This window comes from Phyllostomus hastatus, unplaced genomic scaffold (genome assembly GCF_019186645.2).
Source record: "Phyllostomus hastatus isolate PE091 unplaced genomic scaffold, TTU_PhHast_1.1 phas_scaffold_11, whole genome shotgun sequence".
In the NCBI taxonomy this organism is placed as follows: Eukaryota; Metazoa; Chordata; class Mammalia; order Chiroptera; family Phyllostomidae; genus Phyllostomus; species Phyllostomus hastatus.
The window spans coordinates 4543511-4566895 of NW_025334005.1; the positions used below are offsets into that span (position 1 = coordinate 4543511).

The window sequence follows — 23385 nt, forward strand, 5'->3', positions numbered from 1 at the left end:
GGTTCAGAGAGGCCGCTGAGCGCGCTCGGCGAGCAGACAGTGGCAGAGGGGCAGCAGCACTTCACATTTATTGAGGGCCTGCCCCCAAGGAGCTCACAGCCTGGGGGCCGAGCCCCCACAAGTCTGGGGTGGGGAGGAAAGGAGGTGAAGGCAGAAAGGCAGGCGATGCAGACACTGGCCCAAGCGAACGGGGTGCAAAGCAGGCACAGGCGCGGGGCCTGGGGTGGACGGGGGTGGCAGCCCGGCAAGTCCTGCCTCGACCCAGGGACTCAGCCGAGCAGGGGCCTGAAGGCTGCCCCTCCCCCACCAGGATGGGGTCACCTGGGGCACACTGGAGGCGCCCCAGCCCCTCCACCTGCTGAGCCAAGCCCCCCCGCATCCTGTTGGCCCTCTCCACCCAGTCGTCCTCGACGGAGCAGACCCCTGGCGGAAAGTGGGCAGCTGGGGTCTGGGGTCTGGGGCCCTGGCCGGACTGCAGGATGGAGGGGGGCCCGTGAGGGAGCAGCTCGAAGCCGTGATGGTCTCAGGTCCCTGGGCGAGTCTCCAAGGGACTTCCAAGTGTCCACGGAAGCCCCTGGGGCCAGCCAAGAGGAGGGAGGCACAACGGAAGCAAAATCCCAATAACCGGGAGGGGTGCCCCAAGAGGCCTAGCCCCTCAAAACCGCTGCGGGCAGGGAGGTTGGGGAACCCACCTGGGGGAAGGGGCGCAGCCAGACACAGAGCAGCCAGGCAGGCAGCAGCAGAGCAGGGACACACACACGCGGCTCACCACCAGCATCCCCTTTAATAGAACACGGAAGGTTGTGTGACAGGGAGGGGAGTGAGATATGACCATTTACAACCACACAGAAACCTCTGTACATGTCTAGCGCCTGGCAGAGGGGAGGGCAGCAGGACGGCGGCGGGCGGGGCCGGCCCTACTTGTACAGGATGTCGTAGTGTCCGGGCCGGTAGAGAAGGTAGACCTTGGGCTCGGAGCCCTCGGGGAAGACGTGCGGGTTGGTGGCGCCGCCCTCGCCGCGGTCCATGTACTCCACCTGGATGGAGACGCGCAGGGCCTGGGCCAGAGCGATGATGTGGATGTGGTCGCTCTCCTTGCACATGGGCTCCACCTCCTGCGGCACAGGTGCGGGTCAGGGCGCGGGTCTCGGGGCCCCCCCACGCCCCGCTGGCCCCCCCGGCCCTGGCGCTCCCCCACCCCGAGAGGAGAGCGAGAGAAGGGCCCCAAATCTGACAAGTGTGGGGGCGGCACCTGCTGGCAGAACTCCTTGACCGTCCGCCCGCCCTCGATGAAGTGCTCGAAGAACTTGCTCTCCCGCTGCAGGTAGCCGGAGGTGAGCAGCCGCAGGTAGACCACCAGGTAGTCCGAGGTGCTCTGGTCGTTGAAGGAGGCCAGCAGGTCGGCTACTGAGGTCTGCTTCTCCACCTGCTCGATCAGGTCCATGAACTGCCAGCGGCGGGGACACAGGGCAAGATGAGGGAGGGGCCAGGCCGACCTCCCCCCCCACAGCTGGGCCGCCCGCCCGCCCTCCGCTCCGGCCGAGCAGCAGGCCGCGAGGCAGCCGGGCTCACCGTGTTGTGGAAATCCTCAATTGTGAACTCGGTGAAGCCCTGGGACACCAGGTCTTCTTTGCTCTTGGCAGACACGGCCTTGAACCTGCAGGATGGGGGGGAGGGAGGCAGGCATGGGCTCCTCGGCCAGCGGGGTCGGCCTCCGCAGGCCCTCCTGGGGCTGTGCCACCCACCTCCTTCGGTGCCCATGGGCCCACACGCCCACCCGCCTCACCTCTGCAATTCCTTGCTGTCATCCAGCAGCGCCTCCAAGTGGGAGAACCCAAAAGCTCGATAGAAGCAGTTCCCGTCGGGCCGGGTCTTGCGGATGTAGGAGTACTTTTTGTGGAGGTCCTGCAGAGAGGCAGCCCCGCCCCGCCCCGCCCCTGCCCGTCAACGTCTGGCCAGGACCAAGGCAGGCCAAGAAGCTGCCCGACAAAGGTCACCCCGCAGCAGCGGCACCTGGGCTCCAAGCAGCTTCCTGCCACCCTTGGCTGCTACCCCTGGTGACGAGAGTCTCTTAGCGACCTACTGCCCAGAGCTTAAAAGCCTCGGGAAACCGTGACTTATGCTCACACTGGCTGCATGAGCCACCGGCCACACCACGCCCGGTCTTCAACGGGGCCTGCAGAGCTGTCTGCTCACGCAAGCGGGCAAGCAGGCCGGTCCCTGACCAGTGAGCGCCGCGTGTCCTGTGCGTGGAGCCGTCCACACCGCGCCAGGCCAGAGCGCACCGGTCAGGGCGGGCAGCACACAGCCCCAGGCTGAGACGGGAACCAGCCCCCTCGGCTCCTCCTCAACGCCACCTGCCGGCTCACAGGTGCCACCTGTGTGAGCTCCTCCCGCTCCCTCCCCAGACTCCACGGACTTCCTTCCGCAGACCTGCCCGCACAAGCGGGCTGTCAGTGCCGCCTGATAAACAGGCCTCACGCCCCGGCCTGGGCACCCTCCCCCGATCCCCCACGGCTCCTCCACGCCTCCTCCGTTCTCCTCAGGCCCCACCCCAAGACGCCTGCACACAACCCCCACGGCTTGGGACGCCATCCTTGTCTCCTCGTGCCTTACTGCCACTCCTTGTTCCTCCAACCCGAGGAGGTCAGGGCCCCCTCCAAACCACGTAACACCACCCTTCAAGACACACTGAGTCGCCCGCCGGAGACGGACATGACACACACCCGTCCACAGCGACCGCCGGGGGAATGGCGCGGCCCCGCTCAGGCCTGGGACAGTTTCTGCTGGTCAGCTCTCCGGGTGGCCTCAGCCTTGGGGTTTCAACGGCCCTGACTGTGACTCCTTGCCCACCCTGCCTCAGCCCTGAACTCCCGTCTCAACTCGCACACCCGGCCAGCCCCACGCACACCTCCTCCGAACTGCCCGGCCTGGCACGGCGGGTCCTGGTCTCCCAACGCGCCTGCTCCTCCAGCCTTCCCCTCCAACCCACTGCAACTCCGCCTTTCAGCCTAAAGCCTCAGGGTCATCGTGGACTCCCCCCTCACACCGCATCCAATCCAACGCAGGTCCTTGCGGCGCCACCCTCAACGCAGCCAGTACCAAGTGCTTCCCACTGCTTAACCCTCCGGCCCTGGAGCCCTGGGCCCGGCGTCACCCCTGCTGCCTGCCCGCTTCACGGCAAAGCTTGCACGGCGGGCCTCCTCGCCTCCCCCCACCCTCATCCCACTCTCACCCCAGCTCCCTGAGCAACCCCAAAACCTGATGACACCCCTCACCGCCCCCCAAGTCCTTCCTCTGGCTGCAGCCCCCACAGCTCCCATTACCGCCTCCCCCTTTGCTCCAGCCGCACCGGCCCCCACTCTGGTCCTCAAATCACCTGCTCGCACGCCTGCCCGTGCAATCACACACACACGGCCCTCTCTGCGAGCCCTTCCCGGAGCGGCCTCTCCCCCTCCCCCGGCCCCTCACCGTCCTCCACGGCACTCACTGCCCCCCTCCCCCAGGCGCAGACACTGCGGTCACCCGCAGCTCACTGCCTGTCTTCCCGCGAAGCGTCACTCGGGCAGGAGTCCGTCAGTGGGAGTCGTCACCCCACCTGCCGCACCGAGGACGGCGCCGGGCCCGCAGCACAGCCCGCTCGTACTGCACCAACAGCTCACGAGGCACACAAAAAGCCCAAATCACTGCGGCTCCCGAAGTTAGTAGGCTCCTCCCGAGCACTTCTTGCCAGGCCCTGGGCTGGTGGTCAGTGGCCATTATCTCCTCATCTTCAGAGGGTCCGTTCCAGAGTCACCCACTCTCTCCAGGCCCCGCCCTCCAGGCTCGGGCGCTGCCCCGGGAGCACAGGTGGGTCCGGGCACCACGCACAGTGGGGGGGGGGGGTCTCCCGCACACACAGCACGCAGACACCGAAACCTGCCGAGTGACCTGATGGGCAAGAGCCTGCGGCTCCCACCCTGCCGATGTTGCCAGGGCGACCTAAGGGGGACAGGTAGGCTTGAAACTGGGGCCCCACTCCACTAACCAGCCACTGAGTTCGGCGCCTGACCACTGCCACCTCCGGCAGGCCTCACGCTCGCCCTATGAAGCAGAGGCCTCTGCACCCCGAGATGCTCCGTGGGCCTGCCGCCGAGGTCACACAGCTGGAAGTGGCGAGGTCCCGACCCAAACCCAGGTCTGTCGGCCCCCGAGCCAGTGCCTTCCCCGCCCCACACACCTCGGGTGGGTCACAGGCGCCCTGAGCAAGGGCTCAGAGCAGACCACAGGCCGCGCACGGCTGGAGCTGGGCTGCAGCCGTATTGTTTGGCCCACACAGCACGTTAAATGTGAACCAGCTGCCAACTGTTAGGGGTCTGGAGACTTTTCCAAGAGGCCAGAAGCCAGAATAATTTCTGGCCTCTTGGAAAAACAGATCTGGCGACAATGGGGTGACAGGCATGGCCACTCCCACTGGCCCCAGGAGCTTCCACTCGCTATCACTGGCTTTTTCAGGGCTGTGGTGCCGCCTCTCACCACTCAACCCGGCCGCCATCCATCGCACGAGTGACCTGCCTGGCCCCGGGCATGGGTAGCCCCGAAGGCCCCTCCTTTCAGATGAAAGGTTCTAAGCACCTCTGATCTTTAGGGGGGAGGGGAGAAGCAACAGTTACTAGACTCCTGGGCAGTGCCAATGGACACTGCTCACACCCACCCACCGCCACATGTTAACCTCCCAGCTCACAGGGGAGTGAGTGGTTCAACTTACCTGTTCGTAAATGAAGCCCCGGGCCCGGCGCAAAGGTTGCAGGCCCCTTTCCCCACTGCGGCCTGCCTCTCCACAAAGACCCCGGAAGCAGGCTGTGGGGGGCACATGCCTGCCCCTCGCCTGCGCCCCCACACAGCCCCAGCCCACTCGGCCCCACCGTGAGCACCGAGACCACCCGCCTCCCTGGACAGCAGCCTGCACCACGCCCCATCCCTCGCAGCCTCACAACCACCCTCAGCAACCACGGGCTCGTGCTCTCATCCCAATTTCACAGACCAGGACCCCACGGCTCAGACACCAAAGGGCCTGCTATGGGCCTTTGAGTCCAGAGCCCACGCACTTAAGAACCAGCGACCGCAGGAGCCCCCAACGCCCCACCCTCCGGGAGGCCAGGCCAGCGAGGAGCAGGTCTGAAGCAGGTCTGAAGCAGGCCCGCCCCCACCCCCAGGGCTCCTCCCGCCCCTCGGCCAGGCTCCCACCTTGATCTTCTGTTGATAGATGTTGTCATCCTCAGCGTATTCCTTGTACAGGACTGAGAGCTCCAGCCGCTCTGAGACCAGAGGGTTCTGCACAGCAATCTGTGGAGGGCAGGAAGCCCGTGGTGCTCTGGCGGGTGGCTACAGTGGCCCGTACCCAGCCGCCAGGGCACCTACACGAAGGGTGCTGGGCCGGTCACCCAGTGGCACAGGGACCCTCCCCGCTCCCCAGTAAAAGTACCCAGTGTCCAGCCCAGGTTGGAGAGGACAGGGCTTCCAAAGCAGAGAAAAACGAGGCCGCGCTGGGCCCAGCCTGCGCACCCCCGGAACCAGGCGGCAGGCCACGGCCCCTCACCTCTTGCTGAATTCGGTCCTGCTGAGCCATGATGGCTTCATCGTAGGCAAGGCAGTTAACACCTGGAAGGAGGGAGAAGGCCAAGGGTTACCATGGGCCCCGGCTAGCTCCACCCCGGGCGGTTGGACCCAGAACAAAAGCAGCCCGGAGTGCAGGCTTAGACTCTGAAAGCACGCACCTCCCATTTCACTCCACCCAACTGTGTAACCTTGGCAAAGCCCTTGGCCTCTCAGGTCTTAGTTTTCTCATCTTTAAAATTCGGGGGCAGAGGTGATCACCCCAAGGTGTGTTCTGTTCCTCCAGCTCTAGCACCCCCTCCCGGGCCTTCTAGCATCGCTCCCAGCAGCCTGGGGATGCTCCGGGGCTGGGCGGGGTCTCCTGGGGACAGTAAGAGGAGGCGCCTGCACTTCACGTGACCACACCCTGTCTCCTATTGCTGTCCTGTGTATTTCTAATGGCGCCCACTATACAGATAAAACAAATGCAAACAGGTGAGGTATCTGCCCAACACCACAACTAGTAAAGGCTTGTGGTCAAATCCTGGTGTATCTAATTCCAAAGGCTAAACTCTTCTCCACGACAGCTCTCCTCTGCCACCTCACTGCCAAGAACTTTCCTCAGCTTTAGAGAGGCGCTAATTCCACCTCTTCCTCCCCCATTGAAATACCGTGAGATGATGTTACAGGCATACTGTTACCTGCCCATCAGAGAGCTGGGCAGGTCTGCCCTGTGGACCCCGAGGAGCGGCCACCGGCAAGGAGCCAGGGGCCAGGAATTCTGGTCCTGGCTCTTCCTTAGCTTTTGTGATCCTGAACAAGTCCCTTCTGGGAGCCTGGGTCTCCCAGTGCTCGGTCCCTAGGGTGTGCAGCTGGAACCCGTGTGTGTGCTAAATGACTTTTAGGGTCAACATTTTGGGGCCTGAGTATCCCAGACCCTCAGCTGGGCCTCGACCCACCCCTTCCACTGCCCTGCAATGGGGTTGTCCTCCCACCCAAGGGACCTACTCAGTCCCCAGGGCCCAACTCGTGGGTGAAAATGGAGAGAGTGGCACCATTTTGAAAGGGCCAACTCTTCAGGGGTCGAAGAAACAATGCACAGGCAGGCGGAAAGGGGTTGCAGGGGCTCCCCCGGAAACGCAGGCTGCAGTATTCAGGGGCACACACCCGCGGCCGCTCACTCCCCCGGACGCCCGCAGCATCCCCAGCGGCCGCCCAGTCCTTTGTGCTCCGCAGTCCGCTGTAACACGACGCCCTCCCGGGCGCGGGCGCGGGCTGCTCTTGGGGAGGCGGGCGGGCGACGGAGCCCCGACACAGGCCTCGGCCTGGCTGCAACGACCCGGGAGGCCGGGCCACGGGCCTGGGAGCCCGGCGCCGAGGGGGCTGAGAGGGGGGCGGGGCGGCTCAAGCCCCGCCCCGGGAGCGCGCGAGGGAGAGGTGCCGCGGGCCCCGGCCCGCTCCGCCAGCCCGGCCGGGGGTCGCGGCGGCAGCTCCTTCCATTGTGAGGGGGAGGGGAGGCGGCGGCAGCGGTGGAGGAGGAAGGGACCGGCCGTGCGCTTCGTTTCCGGCTTCCGGCCGCTCCGCCCCCGGCCTCTTTGGGCACCAGCGTCCCGGCATCGCCCCCGGTAGCCCGGGGTGCACAGCCCACCCCGAGTAGTACCTTCGGAGTCGCTACCCAGCGGCTCCTGCTTCTGCTGCTGAGGTTCCTCCGCCGCCATCTTTAAACAGCGCCGCACTGCTGACCGCTTCCGGGTTACCAGTCGCCCTCCTCCCGGAAGAGAGCCCCTCCTCGTGGCCCCTCCTTGGCAACGCCTCTAGCAACGGGAACCCCTCGGGCGTTGGCATCTGAGGGGCTGGACGTCCTCTCGGCCGACGCAGCGTGGTGCTGGGACGGCTGCCCCACCCACCCACCTTGCACCTGCGCACCTGCGTGGCTCCATCTTCGCAGGCTCTCCAAGCTCCCGGGGCTGAGAAGAGCCTCCAGGAGCCAGTTCAGTTTTCCCTTCCCTCAAGTTGGAAACGCAGATTGTGTGATGGAGATAAGTAGGAGGGTAAAATTAAAATCACCCAACGCAACAGTCCTGCGGGGGGGCCCGAACTCACGGCAGGTGAGGAGCGCCTGGAGGAGCTGTCAGGGAATCATGCTAACGTCAGAGCCCCGCCACCAGCCCCTCTCCACAGGCCTGCGTTCTGAGCAGGCTTTGGTGTCCTGCTTCCTGCAGGGAGAACAGGTGCCTTCGTGTCAAGGCCAAAGTCTCTGGACCTAACTCTGGACCCCGTGCTCTTCTGGTGGAGAAAAGCAAGGGCTTTTTAAAAATGGGGAGTTGACAAAAATGCAAAATAGATGAGTGGCTGCCAGGGATTAAGGAGGAGGCGGGGGGCCAGAGGAGAGTGGGTGTGATTGTAAAAAGGAAACAGATGGGATCTCAGGAGATGAAAACATGGGGCATCTCAGCTGTGTGTGAGTACCCTGCTACCTGTGGCGCTCTAGTTCTGCAAGATGTTACCCCAACCACGTAGAGTACCTGGGACCTTTCTGTGTGATCTGTTCCAAGTTGCCTGTGAATTACCTAAAAATGAAATGGTTGCCAAGTGGCAAGGCCTTGAATGCTGGAGGTCCTGTGATCTAGCGGGTTCACAGTCTGGAGCTCTGGCTCCCGGCTTTTCCCTGGTCGGGGCCTTTTTCATGACAGCTCAGTGGCCTCTCAGCACTCGGGAGGGCCGCCTGGGCCACCATCAGGCCCCTCAGCTGGTGAGAGCACAGGAATGAGACCGAACGTGTGCTTGCGCTTCAGCCGGCCCGGGAGCAGGTGCAGCGGCGCCCGGCTCCCCACGCAGCCCATGGTGATGCTCCCACCGCAACACGGCGAACGTCCCATCTGTGTCCCAGAGACACTGCAAATGACTGTTTACTGGGTCACTGAGTCTTGGGGTTTCTTCCAAACTCAGAAAAGCAAAGGGTCCACCCAGTTTGAACCCTATGCCTACCAAAACTGTTCATTCCTTTTCCGGATTTTGACAATGAAATCTCTTAACTGTCAATCAGCTCTTCGGTCAGTAGAATAGAATTGGTATTCTGTGAAGGGTTAATAAGATGGTTGATGACAAAAAAACATATCTATCAGGCTTTTCAAAATCTTGAAAATAGCTGTAAGACAACTCCACCCTCCCTACCCCCTTACTTCAACCAGGCATTGATGGCAGGGAAGGGAGCACACACTCTTCCATGTTGATTGACGTGTGGCTAATAACTCTCCTACCCCCATTCCGTGGGGATACTTTTTACCATTTTAGAGTCTTGCTTTCCTCCCCTGAAGCATCTAAGGCTCAGCTGCACATCTGCTGGGAGCCGCCAGCACAGCTCCGGACTTGCCTCTGCCTCCCAGGCGCCCGCCCACAGCCAGCCCGGCGCCGCTGCCCCTGGCCGGCGGGTCTGTAAAGAAACAGCTGCACCGGCAGTGCGGATCCCGCTGCTGTGGGACACCACGGCGAAGGGGACAGGCGCCGGCCCAGAGCTTTATTTTCCATATACTGATGTGGCACAGATGCCTCCTCACAGCCCTGCTGCTGGGCAGCGTGTCTGGACCCCACATCCAACATCTGTAGGATTCTGTCAGGTGGAGGGAGAGAAGACCCCATACCCAGACCCCATGACCTAAAACCTTGTCCTCACAGGCAGGGTTTACAGGATGGCACATGGCTTCCAGGCCCACCCAACCTCTCCCGCCTCTCAGTGGAGGCCAGGCGACAAGGACCCAGGCCCTGGGGAGGCCAGGCAACAAGGACACGGGCCCTGGGGAGGCCAGGAAAAAGCCTCCAAGGTTAGCCAAACACGAGGGCTCGGCGATCCTTCCCGAGGCCAGCTTAGGAGGCAGGCAGCTGCTGGATGGGAGTGCAGGAGCGCGTCTGCCCGCAGACGAACCCCTGGAGCTGCCACTGCAGGAACCCACGAGGGTGCAGAGGCCAGACTGACGAAGCATGGAGGGGCTGTGCGTGAGGGCTGCTGGCCGGGCTGATGCTCGCGGACAGGGCCCCGGCCCCCCGAGGCAGGAAGCACGCAGAGGGGCGGCAGAGGCGGCAAAGGGAGAGACCTCCCCACCCCGGACCCACACACACTCTTCCTCGGGGCACTGCTGTCCTCCCGTAAATGCCTCACATTCCGAAACATCTTCAATCTGGTCCTGACTGGTGTGGCTCAGTGGGCTGGGCATCATCCGGCCAAGTGAAGGGTCGCTGGTTTGATTCCTGCTGGTCAGGGCACGCGCCTGGGCTGCCAGCCCGATCCCCTACTGGGGGTGCGGGAGAGGCAACCGATCGACGTTTCTCTTCGAAAACTCCCTCTTTCTTCCTCCCAGCCGCCAAAAATGAATAAAATCTTAAAAAAAGAATCCTAAATCTGTGGAGGATCCAGTCCACGAGTGCCAGACTCTCCCGGGAGAGCCTCCAAGCACCGGACGATGCAGCAGCTCCCTTGTTGCTGCCGTAAACAAACCCCCCACCCGGGGGTTTAACGGAGCACAAGTGTATGGCTTCACAATTCTAGGGGTCCAAGGTCTGGTGCTGGTCACACAGGACGAACATGACTTATCTGCTGACGATGCCCCTTTCCGGAGGCTCCGGAGAACCTTCTTCCTACCGCGCACCCTGGCAGCCGAGTTCCGTTGCCTGCAGCTGCAAGAGGGATGGAGGTCCCCACGCTCTTCCGGGCTGTAAAGCAAGGGCCGAGACCGGTCCCTAAAAGCCACTGCATTCCTTGGCTCCCAGCCCGCTTTCTCCGCCTCCGAAGCCAGCGCAGGCGGGCGGGCGGGGGGGCAGAGTCCTCGGGGGGCATCTCCCAGACGATCCTCATCCGCCTTCCTTGTCTGCCATCCCCCATAAGGACTCGTGTGACCACACTGGACCCACCCGGTGACCTGCCACTTCAACACATTTAACTTTCATCACATCCGCAGAGTCCCCCGGGCCAGGTGAGGTAACTCTTCAGATTCTAGGGGTCAGGGCGTGGACATCCTGGGGAGGACATTGTCCTCCTGGCCGCCCACCTTAACCTAAAACGGTGAAAGCCGGGGCTCAGGGCAGCTGGATGACTTGCCGCAGGTCGTGAAGTAAGTGGTCAAACCAGGCCTCGAACCCAGACCTCTGCCTCCCAGTCCACCGCTCTTGACATCCCAGTGGCAGCCACAGCTACAGTCTCCCCTTGGCCAGCGCACACCCCAGGGCTGCCAGCCAGCGCCCCAGACTCGGGGTGGGACCGAAGCCCTCGGGCACAGATGTGTTTGGGGGTACGGGGAGCCTTGTTTCCTCCCCAGGGAACGGCCCTGGCCCCCGATGCAGTTAGAGGGGAGAGAGGGGTGCTGAAAGGTGACCAGGTTTGAGGCCTAGTCACCACCCTAAGAACCAAAGGAAGAACAGGGTTCAAAACTGACAGGTCACTTGCACCCTAAACTCTCTCTCCACCCCCAAGTGTATGACCCTGCCCATGTCCACGCACGCTGCTGCCTCCTAGGACAAGGGGGACCACTGTCCCTTTGGGTTCCAGAGGCATGAAAAATAGGGGACATCCAAATCAAAATCCTTGGCACGACAGTGGAATTACTATAGAAACTTGAGACAGCTCTTCTCTCCTGGGGTGACATTCTTGCTGCATCGCTGCCTCATGGCCTAATCTGTGTCCACGGCAACCTGGGCCGACCAAGGACCAAGCAGCTTGGAGCGCTCTGCTCCAAAAGCAAAGCCTCCCAGAGTGAGGCAAGGGACGGGGTGGCCCAGTTGTTTAGGAGGTGATGGCCATGAGGCCCCTCCCCCCAAAGATGAGGGAGCTGTGGAGGTACCTGCAGGTGACAAGTGTACGCCCCCCACGCCACAGCACCCCTGCCTGGCCTGGGTAGGCCCTTTGGATCCTACCTGGGCTGCCCCTCCCCTGGCCAACACCCCAGCCTGTGAACACCTCGCAGCATTCTAAGCGCTGTCCCTTCAGGCCCAGACACACAAAGGCTGGCCTGTGTGGAAGCAAACAAGCCTTTTGGGAGGCAGGTGACCAGCTCCCCACCCCTCAGGGAAGCAGCCATGGGCAGCAGCTGAACTTGACACGAGATCCAGGCACTGGGCCCCACAGGCATCACGGGACACCACACAAGAAGGCCAGGAAGGGCTAGACAGAGGGAGAGCAGGGTCCGCCTTGAGCTTCTGTTAACGTGAGTCAGGAAACGAGAGCCCTGCAGAGGCGGCTTCGGGGAGATGTGTGTTCCGATGCCCAGGGCCTCGAGCCAACCACACCCCAGAGCCCTTCGGCTCTCACCTGGCAGCTCTGCCCTCCGTCCCGGCCCCTGGAGTCCTGGCAGCCTTGGCCCCACGGGGGACACTGGCCCGGTGTCTGTTCAGAAGTCACCCAGCTCACCCCAGCAAAGAGAACGCAGGGGAGAGCAGAAGCTGTCCTCCAGGGGTGGGGGCGGCAGGCCTGAGAGTTCCTCCCAGACATGAAGTCAGGACTCCGCTCAGCGAGGCGCATCACCCAGCTAAGGAGGCTCCCCCAGGCCCCCAGGAAGGGCCCTGGGGATGGAAGAGCAGCAAATCCCCCAAGCTAAGAAGGGGAAGGGACAGAGAAGCAGCAGGGATCATGAGAAAGCCGTAAGTACTTACAGATACAGCGATAAAAGGAAGGGGCCCCTGGAGTCGCATTAAAAAGCAACACACTAGAGCCCTGGCTGGCGTAGCTCAGTGGATTGAGCTCGGGCTGCGAACCAAAGTATCACAGGTTCGATTCCCAGTCAGGGCACATGCCTGCGTTGCAGGCCACGGCCACCAGCAACCGCACATTGATGTCTGTCTGTCTCCCTCCCTCCCTTCCCTCTCTAAAAATAAAAAAATTAAATCTTAAAAAAAAAAAAAAAGCAATACACTAAACTGCCCCGCCCTCCAACCGAGAAAGGCAGCGGCCCCTGAGAAATGGCTGGAGCACAGTGCCCAGCGGGAAGGCTGCCCCCAACTGGGGACAGACAGAAACACTCGTGGCCCTGAGCCTGGCACGACCAGCAGCGCTAGAGAAGGTGAGCGTGCAAGGCTGCCCAGTGACTGCAGGCTTCGTCTTCCCAAGAAGCCAGAAAACATCCCAGCACACGACAGCATGCGGAGGAAGGGGCACTCCCGGCCAGCGAGGAGAACGGCTGAGCACACGGGACCGCCCACCGGCAGGCAGCCAGTGGGACCCCGAGGTCGGCCGGGCCCCCTTCTCCACCCACCCACCAGCAACCTCGGCTCAAGCGTGGAGGCAGAAGCCCAGGGCAAAGTCACCGTGAGTTTCTGAGGCAAGATTTAAATAGACTTTATTGTTACAAGGGGGGTCCTACCGAACAGGGCCTTATAAACTGAAATGTGTGGTCCCAGGATGTCCCGATGGAGAAATCAAGAGGTCACGATCTTGGAAGAGGTCACTGTAACTGAAGGACGGGATCCGGGGGGCCGGCTGGGAATGTAGCAGACATCATCAGGACGGGCGGGGGTGGTCGGGTCCCAGGGTGAGGGCGAGGACAGCCCCTTCATTCCCCCTTCTTGTAGCTCTCCAGGTGAGACAAGACCCAGCCGGCCGGCACGAGGATGCACAGGAAGCAGGAGGTGAGCCCGATGGCGACATCCTACACAGAGCACAAGAAGGAAGGAAGCCCCGGGGTAAGGCATCCCCCAGGCTTCCGGCTGTCTGAGCAGCCTTCCCAGGCAGCCCAGCGGAAAGCCCCCCCTCACTGAGTGAAGACTCAGGCTCCAAAGGGAAGAAACAGCAGACCCAAGGCCCCCTCCAGGCCAAGGTCAAGGGTTGGATAAGGAAGCAGGGACCCGCCAGGGTTAGACTCCACGGGGAAATCCACCATCATTTAATAAAGGGAAGAGATGGGAACAAGGATTTAAACCTGCTTATGGCTGGTCTGTTGGGACTCAGGGACCTTGCATGGACTGATAATTCTAAAAATGCACCTCCCCTTCCTTGCCTTAAAAACCCTTCACCGCCCTGGCTGGTGTGTCTCAGTGAACTGGGTAATGGCCTGTGAACCCAAAGGTCGCCGGTTCCATTCCATCAGGGCACCTGCCTGGGTTGCAGGCCAGGTCCCCCGTAGGGAGCAGAGCACACAAGAGGCAACCATGCATTGATGTGTCCCTTTCTCCCCCGCTTCCCTTCTCTCTAAAAATAAATAAAATTAAAAAAAAACCTCCCTTCCCATCTCCTTTCCAGGACTCCTATGGAACCTTTGGGGTTTGTAGGGATAAAAGGCTTCCTACAGCCATTTCCATATTCTCTGTAGTAGCGAAGGTCACAGCAAAACTTGGGAGTCACACTGGAGTCCCAATCCCTTCTTTGCCACTGAAGGGTGCGACTTTTGACAAGTCGACACACTGCTCCTAAGTTCCAGTACCGCCCCATGGAGTAAGGGCCCTTTCCCCTCCGGCCACTGGGAGGGCTGACTGAGACCGGCCCGGCAGCGTCAGCACGGTGCCTGGCGCGCCCCATGCGCGCAGCGGGTGTCAGTTCTCAGCCGCAGCGACCTCCCGGATCTGCTCTCGGCTACAGGCCGGCTAACCGGGATGCCGAAGACTTGCATTCAAGGCCGGGCGCTGCCGCTAAGGCAAGGTATAAAGGCGCCCAACAGGAGAAAGTTGTCCTTAAGCATTAAATCCTCCTCTGTTTCTGGGAATTCCAAAGACCTGCTGGGTATTCGCTGCCCCCTACCCTAATCATTCATCGCGGCAGCAATTACTAGCGTCGTTGACGAAGTGCCACCCCCATTACTTTCTACAACACCACGGCACTCTCCATAGTTTCCCACGAAGTGCTCGCTAAGGCGCCCCAGTGAACCGACCGACAGGCTGAGACCACGGCACCGTCCCCCGCGCCCTCCGGGCACGCCCAGGCCAGCGCGGCAGCTCCCCGCTACGCGGCGAGCAGCGAGGCGCAGGGCGTTCTCGGAGCCGCCGAGGTCCGGCGCGCCAGACCGGGCCGGCCCCGAATCCGCCGCGGGGCTCGCGGGCCGGCCTGCTCCTCACCATGGTCCCGAGCGGCTCCCGCGGAGGCTTGGAATGGACCTGGGCGCGCGGCACCAGGAGCCGCCGGGCCGGGCCCGTTAGGCCCCTCAGCAGCAGCGGCGTCAGCGCAGACATGACCGCACAGGACGGACGGTAGACGGATACCCGTCAAAGTCCAAGGTCGGGAAGTCAAAATGGCGGTCCCGGCCGGATTTCCGGAGTTAGGGCGCCCGGATAAGGGAGGACCGGAAATATCACGGAAATGACGAAAGGATACACCTCCCGCCCGCTCTTGTCAGTTTTTGGCGCGTTCCTCGAAACAGCCAATCGACGCCACCCTACAACCGATAGGCGGGACGTGGAAAGGCGTCCTTAACGGTCATGCTCCGCCCCCAAAGCGGACTATCTTCGTGATGGACGTCTGTGCTCACCCTATCACATAAGTAGAAACCTAGAGGGCACTCTTGACTCCTCCCCCCATTCATACCGTACTCAAATCTCTCTATTCAGAAACCCTCCCTCTCCGCCAAGCCTCCATTATTTCTGGCCAGAACGCCTGACACTAACCTCCTAAATTAACTCTCCTCTTTTACTCTCTCTAATCCCGGTCTCCACGCAATGGCAACCCACCTTCTTGCCTTCCTCCCTTCTCTCTACATCCCTTCCTCCCTTATTTTTAAACATAAATCTAACCAAATCACACACCTACTTAAATGCTTACTAGACCACGTCCCTATTTCTGGGTATCACTCTCCGGCCTCATCTCTAAATATTCCACACCTTCCTCCTTGTCCACTGGTCCTCCCCACCTCTCCACCCCACCCTGCCCCAAGCCTTTTGCTTCTTTTTATCTTTTTTTTATATCCATAGGGTTGGCCAAAAAGTTCGTTGTTTTTTTTTTTTCCCATACGATGGCTCTAGTAATGCTTAGTTGTCTTTAACTTCATTTGATAAAATTTTGTTAGATTGTACTGTGGCAACTGTCGTATCAGTGTGTATTAAAAAACTGTCAAAATTAGTGAATTTTTGTGCAGCCATTTTAATATTGAAAATGGAAGAAAATACACATTTTCGGCATATTATGCTTTATTATTTCAAGGAAGGTAAAGACACAACTGAAACACACAAAAAAGATCTGTGCACTGTATGGAGAAGTCGTGACTGATTGAATGTGTCTTGGTACTATCAACATTCTGGCCAAATAATTCTTTGCTGTGGGGCCATCTTATGCGTTGGAAGATATTTAGCAGCACCCCTGGCCTCTACCACTAGAAGCCAGTAACAGGAGATAGCCTACATACTCAAAATATCTAAATCAGTTAAGTTATTGGTGAAAATGAAAAATAAGCCCTGGTTAGTGTAGCTCAGTGGATTGAGTGTGGGCCTGTGAATCAAAGAGTAACCGGTTCAATTCCCTGTCAGGGCACATGCCTGGGTTGTGGGCCAGGTCCCCAGTAGGGGGCACACAAGAGGAAACCACACATTGATGTTTCTCTCCCTCTCTTTCTCCCTCCCTTCCCCTCTGTCTATAAAAATAAATAAAATCTTTTTAAAAAATAAAGAAAGAGCCCTGGCTGGTATGGCTCAGTGGATTGAATGCAGGCCTGTGAATCAAGGGGGTGCTGGTTCAATTCCCAGTCAGGGCACATGCCTGGGTTGCAGGCCAGGTCCCCAGCAGAGGGTGTGTGAGAGGCAACCACACATTGGCGTATCTGTCCCTGTCTTTCTCCTTCCCTTCCCCTCTCTAAAAATAAATACATAAATAAGAAAGAAAGAGAGGGAGGAAGGAAGGAAGGAAGGAAGGAAGATGTGTCCTTTATTTTATGGAAAAAACTAAATGAATTTTTGGCCAGCGCAATACCCAGAACACTTTTCAACTCTTACCTAGCCTTACTTTTTCAGCACTCCAACCTCCAGGCCTCCACTCATAGCTCATTCAACAAAAATTTACTAGACACCACCCCCCCCCCACCCCCCCCCCCCCCCCCCTCCTGTTCCACCACCACCACCACCACCACACCACCACCACCACCCACCAACCAACAAAAGAAAAGAAAAAGAAAGAAAAAAAACGGCAAAGTATTTAGCAGGCCGTCCTGTGTTCCCGCCGGCGTTCTGGACCCGCGGTGAGCAAGGGCCCATGAACCGCCGTTCCCCAGGGGACAGAGGAAACCAGCGCTTATCGAGGAGCTGCGGAGGGCGCGATGGTGCGACAAGAAGCGATGGGGCAGCACGTTGTCAGTTAGCCCTCCGCCTCTGTACCTGCGCCTCCGCCTCTGTGCCCAGCAGCCCCCGTGCCCCATACAGCTAGTGTCCATCCCACCGCAGGGCGCCACCTGAGGGTAAAGTCTGTCTGGCCCACCGCTGTCCCCAAAGGGCCCGGCACACCTCCGGCACCTAGGCCTTTACGAACCGCAGCGGACTGAGCAGCAGGCGTGAGGCCGACAGGAGCGGGGTGAGGAGCCAGCCGCGGAGCCACCCCAGCCTGGCCTGTGCCATCTCGTTCAGTTTTCTCGGCAGGGGCAGGAGGGGGATGCTATTATTTCAAAAGTTTTTACGATGGTGGAAGTAAGCCCGGAGAACCAGGAGACCTGCCTGCCGAAGGTCGTGCAGCTTCAAGGCTGCCTGGGCAGGACTCCAGCGCAGGGCTGCCTGCCCCAGACCCCGTGCTTTAACCTTCGCCCGAGCTGCTGTGCGGGAGAGTTTCCAGAAGCTCCTGTTTTGATGCCGTGGGCAATAGGATCGAAGGCTGCAGTAGGGTGGGGGTGACCTGGGGTGGCAACGGACTTGGAAGACAGGAGCTTTGGAGAAACCTCAGCCCCTGGGGGCAGGGAGGCTCACAGAAAGGTGGTGATGGAGGCGGACCCAGAGAGAGAGCCCCAGAGGGTGGGCTGGGCCTGAGCTCCCCCTGGAGGAATGGGCGGCCAGGGGAGCTACCCAGAGCCCTCCCTCCCCCGCCCCCACCCTCTGCACCAGCGCTCAGGGGATTGGTAACGTCCAGCAGTCTCTGCCCAGCCCCGCCCCCACCTACCCGGCTCCCTGCCCTCATCCTGTCCCAGACTCCGACAAACAGCCCAGAACAGATTCTTCCAAATCCCTCCTTCCCCATCTCAAAGGGCAGAGCCTAGGGCCATAGGGCAGTCCAGGCCCCAGCTGCCTGCCACTAGGTAGGAAGGGACGGGAACCTCCCGGTTGTCCTACTGAGCTTTGTCAGGTGTGTGTCCTATGAACAAAGAAATAACTCCCAGAGGAGAGCACAGCCAGCCCAGAGGCTGGGAGATGCTTGAGGAAGGGACCGGCCTTCCTGTGGTTCCCTGGGTTACTCCCTGGGGAAACGCATGCCCCTCCTTCACCAGGGGCTGGAGGAGAAGGAGTGACCATCTGTGGAAAAGGAACGTCGGATCCAGGGCTTTGCTCGCGGCCCCTGCGAAGTGTCTTCTCTCAGAAGCACCGTCCGAACGGAAGAAAGAGGCCGGCAGGGATTAAGCACCATCGCCAGGGCAGGGGTGGCGCCTTGGTCTGTTGGATGGACACCGGCATCTCCTCCGCTCTGCCCCCAGCACCCCGGCAGCCCACCCCTCCCAGAGGGCAGAGACAGAGCTTTAACAGGAGAGAAGTGAATGCTGTGATGCTTTACACAACAGAACACTATAGACCGTGAACACGGACAAACCACAGCTACAGCAAGGATGGTTCCCACAGACACAGCGTTGTGTCAGAGACCTGGCGTGTAAGAGCAGACTGTGCGGTCCTACGGATGTAAAGAGCGGCGGGCAGGACCAAGGGGAGGTGTGCACCAGGTAGTGGGGGTCCTGGGGGAAATGGGAAGGCATAGGGACCGGGAGAGGCATGCTGGCACCTCTGGGTGCTGGTTCCACAAACGTGTTCCCTCTGCATTTAGTGCATCTCGAGCGGCTGGACAGTTACAACCCATGCCCATTTCTGCGTGCCTGTTACACCTCAGTGACTGGTTCCAAAACAGACAAGGGAAAAAATGCAATATGATCCTTTCTGTTCTTTAAGATTTTATTTATTTGTAGAGAGAGGAGAAGGGAGGGAGAAAGAGAGGAGGAGAAACCTTGGTCCATTGCCTCTGTCCCACGCTCAGACGGGGGGCGGAGTCTGCAGCGGGGCCTGCGCCCTGGCCGGAGATTGAGCCGGCAGGCACCCTCTGCTTTGCAGAAAAACATCCGACCCAGAGCCGCGCCGGCCAGGGCAGGTCTTGTTTTCCTGGAACAAAGAAACAGCATCTGGAGAACTAGACGTGCATAGATGAAGGCAGAAAGGCACACACACTGTCGACAGTGGCATTGTCTGACGTGGACATTTTTTTTTGTCTTTTCCTCCCATGTTTTCCAAAATTGCGCACTGGGCACTCACAGCAATAGAATAAGCAAGCAAGAGAGGGTTTTCCCTGATCTACCGAGGGTCTTTCTAGTCCCCCAGTCTGTCCCATGGGTGACAGACTCCCTGGGACTCGGGGACCTGAACAGGCTTCCATGGGACAGGGTCTCCTCTGACATCCTGACAACGGCTCTGCCCACGCTTCTGCCCCAGGACTACGCACCGCACTCAGACAGCTGGGAGTCTCTCCCTGCATTGGCGGGGGCACCCAGAGGTCTCAGCCTGGGGTCCTGGTGCCGACCGAAAGACCCAGGCTGGCCCTCCACTCTCTCTCTCCCGAGTGGGGCAGTAGGAACAGGTCTCAGACCTGAGGGACGGCAGGGGAGCTGGTCCCTTCTCCTGAGACCAGCTTCGCGCACCAGCCACCCAGGCCCTGGTGGTCATGTCTGGGCCGGGAAGATCCCAGGTGCCCCTACCAGAGCTGACCCCAGACCCACGGGGGCCAGGCCAGGCTCCGGCCCCACAGCTGCTCTGTCCAGATATGGAGCCTGCGAGTCCTGCGGACGGGCCCAGCCCTACTGGGCCAACAGGTGGAAATCCCTTAGCACCCGCCCCCACCCCCACACACACATATTTTTTGGAGTTTGCCTCCTCCCAGCGCATCTGACACAAAGCTGGTGTGAACCTGTCGAGCAGGTGCCAGGCACTGAGCCCCGGGGCTGGCCAGGGGAAAGGCTGCCTGTGAAGAGCCCACCCAGGACCTCGCCGAGGGCAGCTGCGGCCTCTCTCTAGGCCTTGAGGGGCCGTCTCCCTGGGGTGGGAGTAGCAGCAGGAGCCCGAGTCAAGTCTCAGGAGCGCCCAGTGACCAAAGGAGGAGGGCCGCAGGGGGCCGGGTGGGGGGCGGGGGTGGGGCTTGTCCGAAGGTCCAGCACCGATCTGCGGGGTCACCTCCCTTCACCGGCTGCAAAAGGGAGAAATTCTTGCAAAGTCCATCAAGAGGAAGGGACGGGAGGGGCCGGCCTCTTTAGGAGAGAAGGGCTGGCTAGGGAAACTGCCTCCCCACGGGTCTGGGGTGTCCCCAACAAGGAGCGAGGAGCCGCTGGGGTGCAGGTGGGGCTGGGGTGACGTAGGTTCCCGGGGGGTGTCTGCTCCTCCTGGAGCATCGCTGTCCCCAGGCTCCAGAAGGCCAGGGGCGGGCCCCGATCGCACTGTCTGAAGAGTGACATGGAGGAGGTGCAGAGGCAGCAGGTTGGGGGGAGGCGCCGCTCCCCGGGTAGGACACCGCTGTCCTGCTGTCCTGGCTGGAAGAGTCCCTGGGTCCCGCAGCCCTGGAAGGTGGGCTGCCAAGGCACAGGGAGGGTGTGGGCTGGGGTTCGCCTGCCCACAGGGAGCCAGGTGGTGGTTCCCCCTTCCGGCCCGCAGCCCACAGCCAGTGGCCACGTGACACAGGGACCAGGTCGCCTCGCTCACGTGTGACAACAACTTGGACTCCGAAAAGGCTGGCTTCACCGGGAAGGGGGGGCCCACACGCCCCCCCAAAGACGACGGTGAGGTCTCCACGTCTGCGCTGCCGCGCCCCTCCATACCGGCCCCTGCGGCACAGGTGGGGGGGCCTGAGACCCGGAGAGGCGCGGCCACTGGGCTGACCTCCTCCCGAGTACGCCCAAGGCCTCCGCTCCCTGCCGCCCCTGCGGGTGTCATGGCGGGCACACGTCAGAAGGACTCATGCGGGCAGGGACGTGCCCAGCAGGCAGGGCATCCTGACACTCCAGGGCCCCGTGGGGTGTGGCCTCGTCACCGACCGGGGCAGCAGGGACAGCATCTGCCGCCACAGCTTCTGCAAGCCGGGCGTGGCCTGGGGACAGCACAGGTGCTGCTCATCAGGGCCCCACTCAAGCCAAAGCCACCAGCAAGATGACCCAGGTCACGTTCACAACCTTCACCCTTGCTGCCATGTAGGCAGCCATCCACACCCGCGCTGCCGCCGCACGCCCCTGGCTGCAGCACCTGGAGGACCGCGCCCGAGTCTCACCCCTGCCCTCTGCCCGCTGGGCCCCCGGCCTGGACTCACAGCTTCAAGCCGTTCAGGCCCTGCCCCTGCCTCCAGACCCTCTCCAGCCTCTGGCCCCAGCTGAGCACCCCATTTGTTCCCCTGTTCCAAATGCTCCACCACGTGACAGGGTCCCCAGAGGGCCTCAGGGACCCACGCCTGATTGCTCCACCCCTGGGCCCCACACCCCTCCCCTCCCTGTACCCAACATTAAACACACGGGCCGCCCCTCCCCAGCCTGAAGCCACAGCGGAACCCACTCCCCAGGCACCGTGGGCCCAGGGATGGCGGCACACATCACGTGCCCGTCTGAGGGCCACGCGCTGCCCCTCGCCATCCAGCGCCTGCACTGGGTGGGCTGGGGCCTCACTGCTCCCTGAAGGTTCTCACTGAGTGTGGCTACTTCTTCATTACCGCTGGTAAGGGCTGGGGTGAATGGGCTGCCCCCCCGCCCGGGGCCCACTCCCTGCAACAGCGCCCTCCTGTGCCAGGGCAGGACCACGCCTGGGTGCAGAGCCTGGTGCACCAACCCTTCTTCCGGGGCCCTGGGACTAACGGTCGTGTGGTGGGAGCGGGGCCCGATCCCCCAGGGCAGCTGCAGCCAGGCCCAGTTCCGCTCCCTCACCTTGGCTCAAGCTGTGCCCCCAACCCCCTTCCACGGGAGGCTCCAGGCCCCTCTCAGCCTGGCCCCGTCCTTCAGGGCCTCCTCCCTCCAACCTCGGTGGCCTACTGGGAGCCCGGTGCAGTGTGGTCCCACCTCAGCCCAAGCGGGGGCAGCCCTCCCTTGGCACCCGCAGTAAATGTTTGTCTTCATGGAATTAAGGGGCTCCTAAAGCTCCAACTCAGTTACAGCCTGGCCTTGTCCACTCCCGCACAGGCAGAACCAAGGAGATGGAGTGTGTGCACGCACGTGGGGGGGTGGGGCTCCCACAGGGGCCGCTCTCCCTCCCCGGCCAGGTGACAGGACACAGAGGGCCTGGGTCAAAGAGGGCTAAGCTGGGCTGGGGGCGCTGGAGCCAGGGCCACCGGCAGAGGTCAGGGGCACAGCCCGCCTCTCCCCCAACTCATCACGCTCTCCTCCCCACCCAGCTGAGCAGGAGATCCTGCTGAGGCATCTAGGAGAAGCTGGGCGGGGGTACGCGGCCCCGAGCCCCGAACGCAAGATGGCGGCGGCTGCCTCCTCCTCTCCGGAGGAGAGCTACCAGCCGGCAGCAGGTGCCTCTGCTGTCCCGAGACCCTCCTCCCACCCTCCTTCGTGGGCAGGCCTCACCAGGCAGCCGCCGCTCGATGCTGGCATTCTCAGCCCGTCCCCGCCCTTCGTAGCAGCCCCCAGCGTGGGACGGGCCGGGGACAGCAGTAGCCCGTCTCCCAGGTGAGGGCAACCCGCAGGTCAGCACAAGGTCGGGCTTGTCCGTGGGGCCCAGCCCTGAGAGGGAAGACGGGCCCTGGAGAGCGTAGGCGCCCCTGCCCTTCGAGGACCAGCAAGACGACTACAGCTCCGTCCTGAAGTGTGACACCAGCATCCACAGCGACCTGGACGCCGATGTCCTGTTGGGGGAATGACCACGTCCTGGGCGCTGTGCTGCCCCAGCACCATGAAGACCAAGGTGGGGAGGGGCAAGGGGGCCCTCCCGTTTGCTGGGGTCTCCTCGGGAAGCAGGAGCCCAGCCTCGCCCAGCGTCTGCAGGGGGGCGGCTGGGGGAGGGGCGGGGCCGGCGGTCGGACTGACCGCAGAGCTCCTTGGCTTGCTGCCAGGTCCTCGGGAGCTTCCCTGAGCTGCGGGTCACCTAACTGTTTTGTGGGATAACACACCTGCCCTGGGCTCACCTCTCAGCTCTGCCGCGGACCACCAGGGCCGTGAACAAGTTACTTCACATTCTGGGGCTCTCGTGACCTTTAGATTGAGAATACCAGCATCGGGAGGGAGCAGGGTTGTCGCACGAGTCAAGCTCGAGTCAGCACTCCGCCCTGCCCAGCACGCGGGAGCACGGAGCGGGAGCTGTTGCTTGTGGAGCAGGGGCTCGCCAAATGCCAGTTTCCTCCCCGGGCACACGTGGCAACACGTCTGCTTGGGGCTGTGGGGTCTGCTAGGCTTCCCCCCAGCACCTCCCTCTCTGCCCGGACCCTGGTCCTCGGGCAGCAGAGGGACCGCCTCTGCCGCACTCAGGGGAAGCACAAGAAACCGGAGTGACCCTGCCCTTGTGTGAACGGACCACCTCCAGAGCCTGGCGGCTGAAACCAGCTGGCACCCGGGCTGGTCCGCTGGGGAAACCAGCTCCGCTGCAACCTCTCACCCAGCGGCGGGGCCTTTTGCGCCCCCTGCTGGCTGGCGCGGCGTTTCTGCAAGTGCCCCTTGAGCAAAGAGGCCTGAGCTGCAGCTGGAGGGAAGGGCGGGAGGCAGCCGCTGC

General features: G+C 61.7%; 2 protein-coding genes across 2 annotated transcripts; both read right to left on the reverse strand.

Moving 5' to 3' along the window:
* Positions 1–49: 49 nt before the first annotated feature.
* On the reverse strand, positions 50–7376 carry OTUB1 (OTU deubiquitinase, ubiquitin aldehyde binding 1). Its single transcript, XM_045855465.1, has 7 exons — positions 7235–7376; positions 5579–5640; positions 5227–5325; positions 1787–1905; positions 1573–1657; positions 1253–1447; positions 50–1115 (listed from the first exon to the last, which is right to left on the reverse strand). The coding sequence occupies exons 1-7, from the start codon at positions 7290–7292 to the stop codon at positions 918–920; spliced, it is 816 nt and encodes a 271-aa protein (XP_045711421.1). The 5' UTR covers positions 7293–7376; the 3' UTR covers positions 50–917.
* Positions 7377–12879: 5503 nt separating this feature from the next.
* Positions 12880–14789, reverse strand: LOC123829465 (cytochrome c oxidase subunit 8A, mitochondrial). Its single transcript, XM_045855202.1, has 2 exons — positions 14605–14789; positions 12880–13205 (listed from the first exon to the last, which is right to left on the reverse strand). Exons 1-2 carry the CDS (start codon positions 14716–14718, stop codon positions 13110–13112), a joined length of 210 nt encoding a protein of 69 aa, XP_045711158.1. The 5' UTR covers positions 14719–14789; the 3' UTR covers positions 12880–13109.
* Positions 14790–23385: the final 8596 nt, after the last annotated feature.

Excerpts from the sequence above, each read along its gene's own strand:
- OTUB1 (XM_045855465.1), bottom strand. The coding sequence starts at position 7,292 with ATGGCGGCGGAGGAACCTCAGCAGCAGAAGCAGGAGCCGCTGGGTAGC. Across the intron at positions 5,641-7,234 it reads GCTGGGTAGCGACTCCGAAG|GTGTTAACTGCCTTGCCTAC; the intron begins GTACTACTCGGG and ends CCCTCCTTCCAG. Across the intron at positions 1,448-1,572 it reads TTGAGGATTTCCACAACACG|TTCATGGACCTGATCGAGCA; the intron begins GTGAGCCCGGCT and ends CGCCGCTGGCAG.
- LOC123829465 (XM_045855202.1), bottom strand. The coding sequence starts at position 14,718 with ATGTCTGCGCTGACGCCGCTGCTGCTGAGGGGCCTAACGGGCCCGGCC. Across the intron at positions 13,206-14,604 it reads GGGAGCCGCTCGGGACCATG|GATGTCGCCATCGGGCTCAC; the intron begins GTGAGGAGCAGG and ends TGCTCTGTGTAG.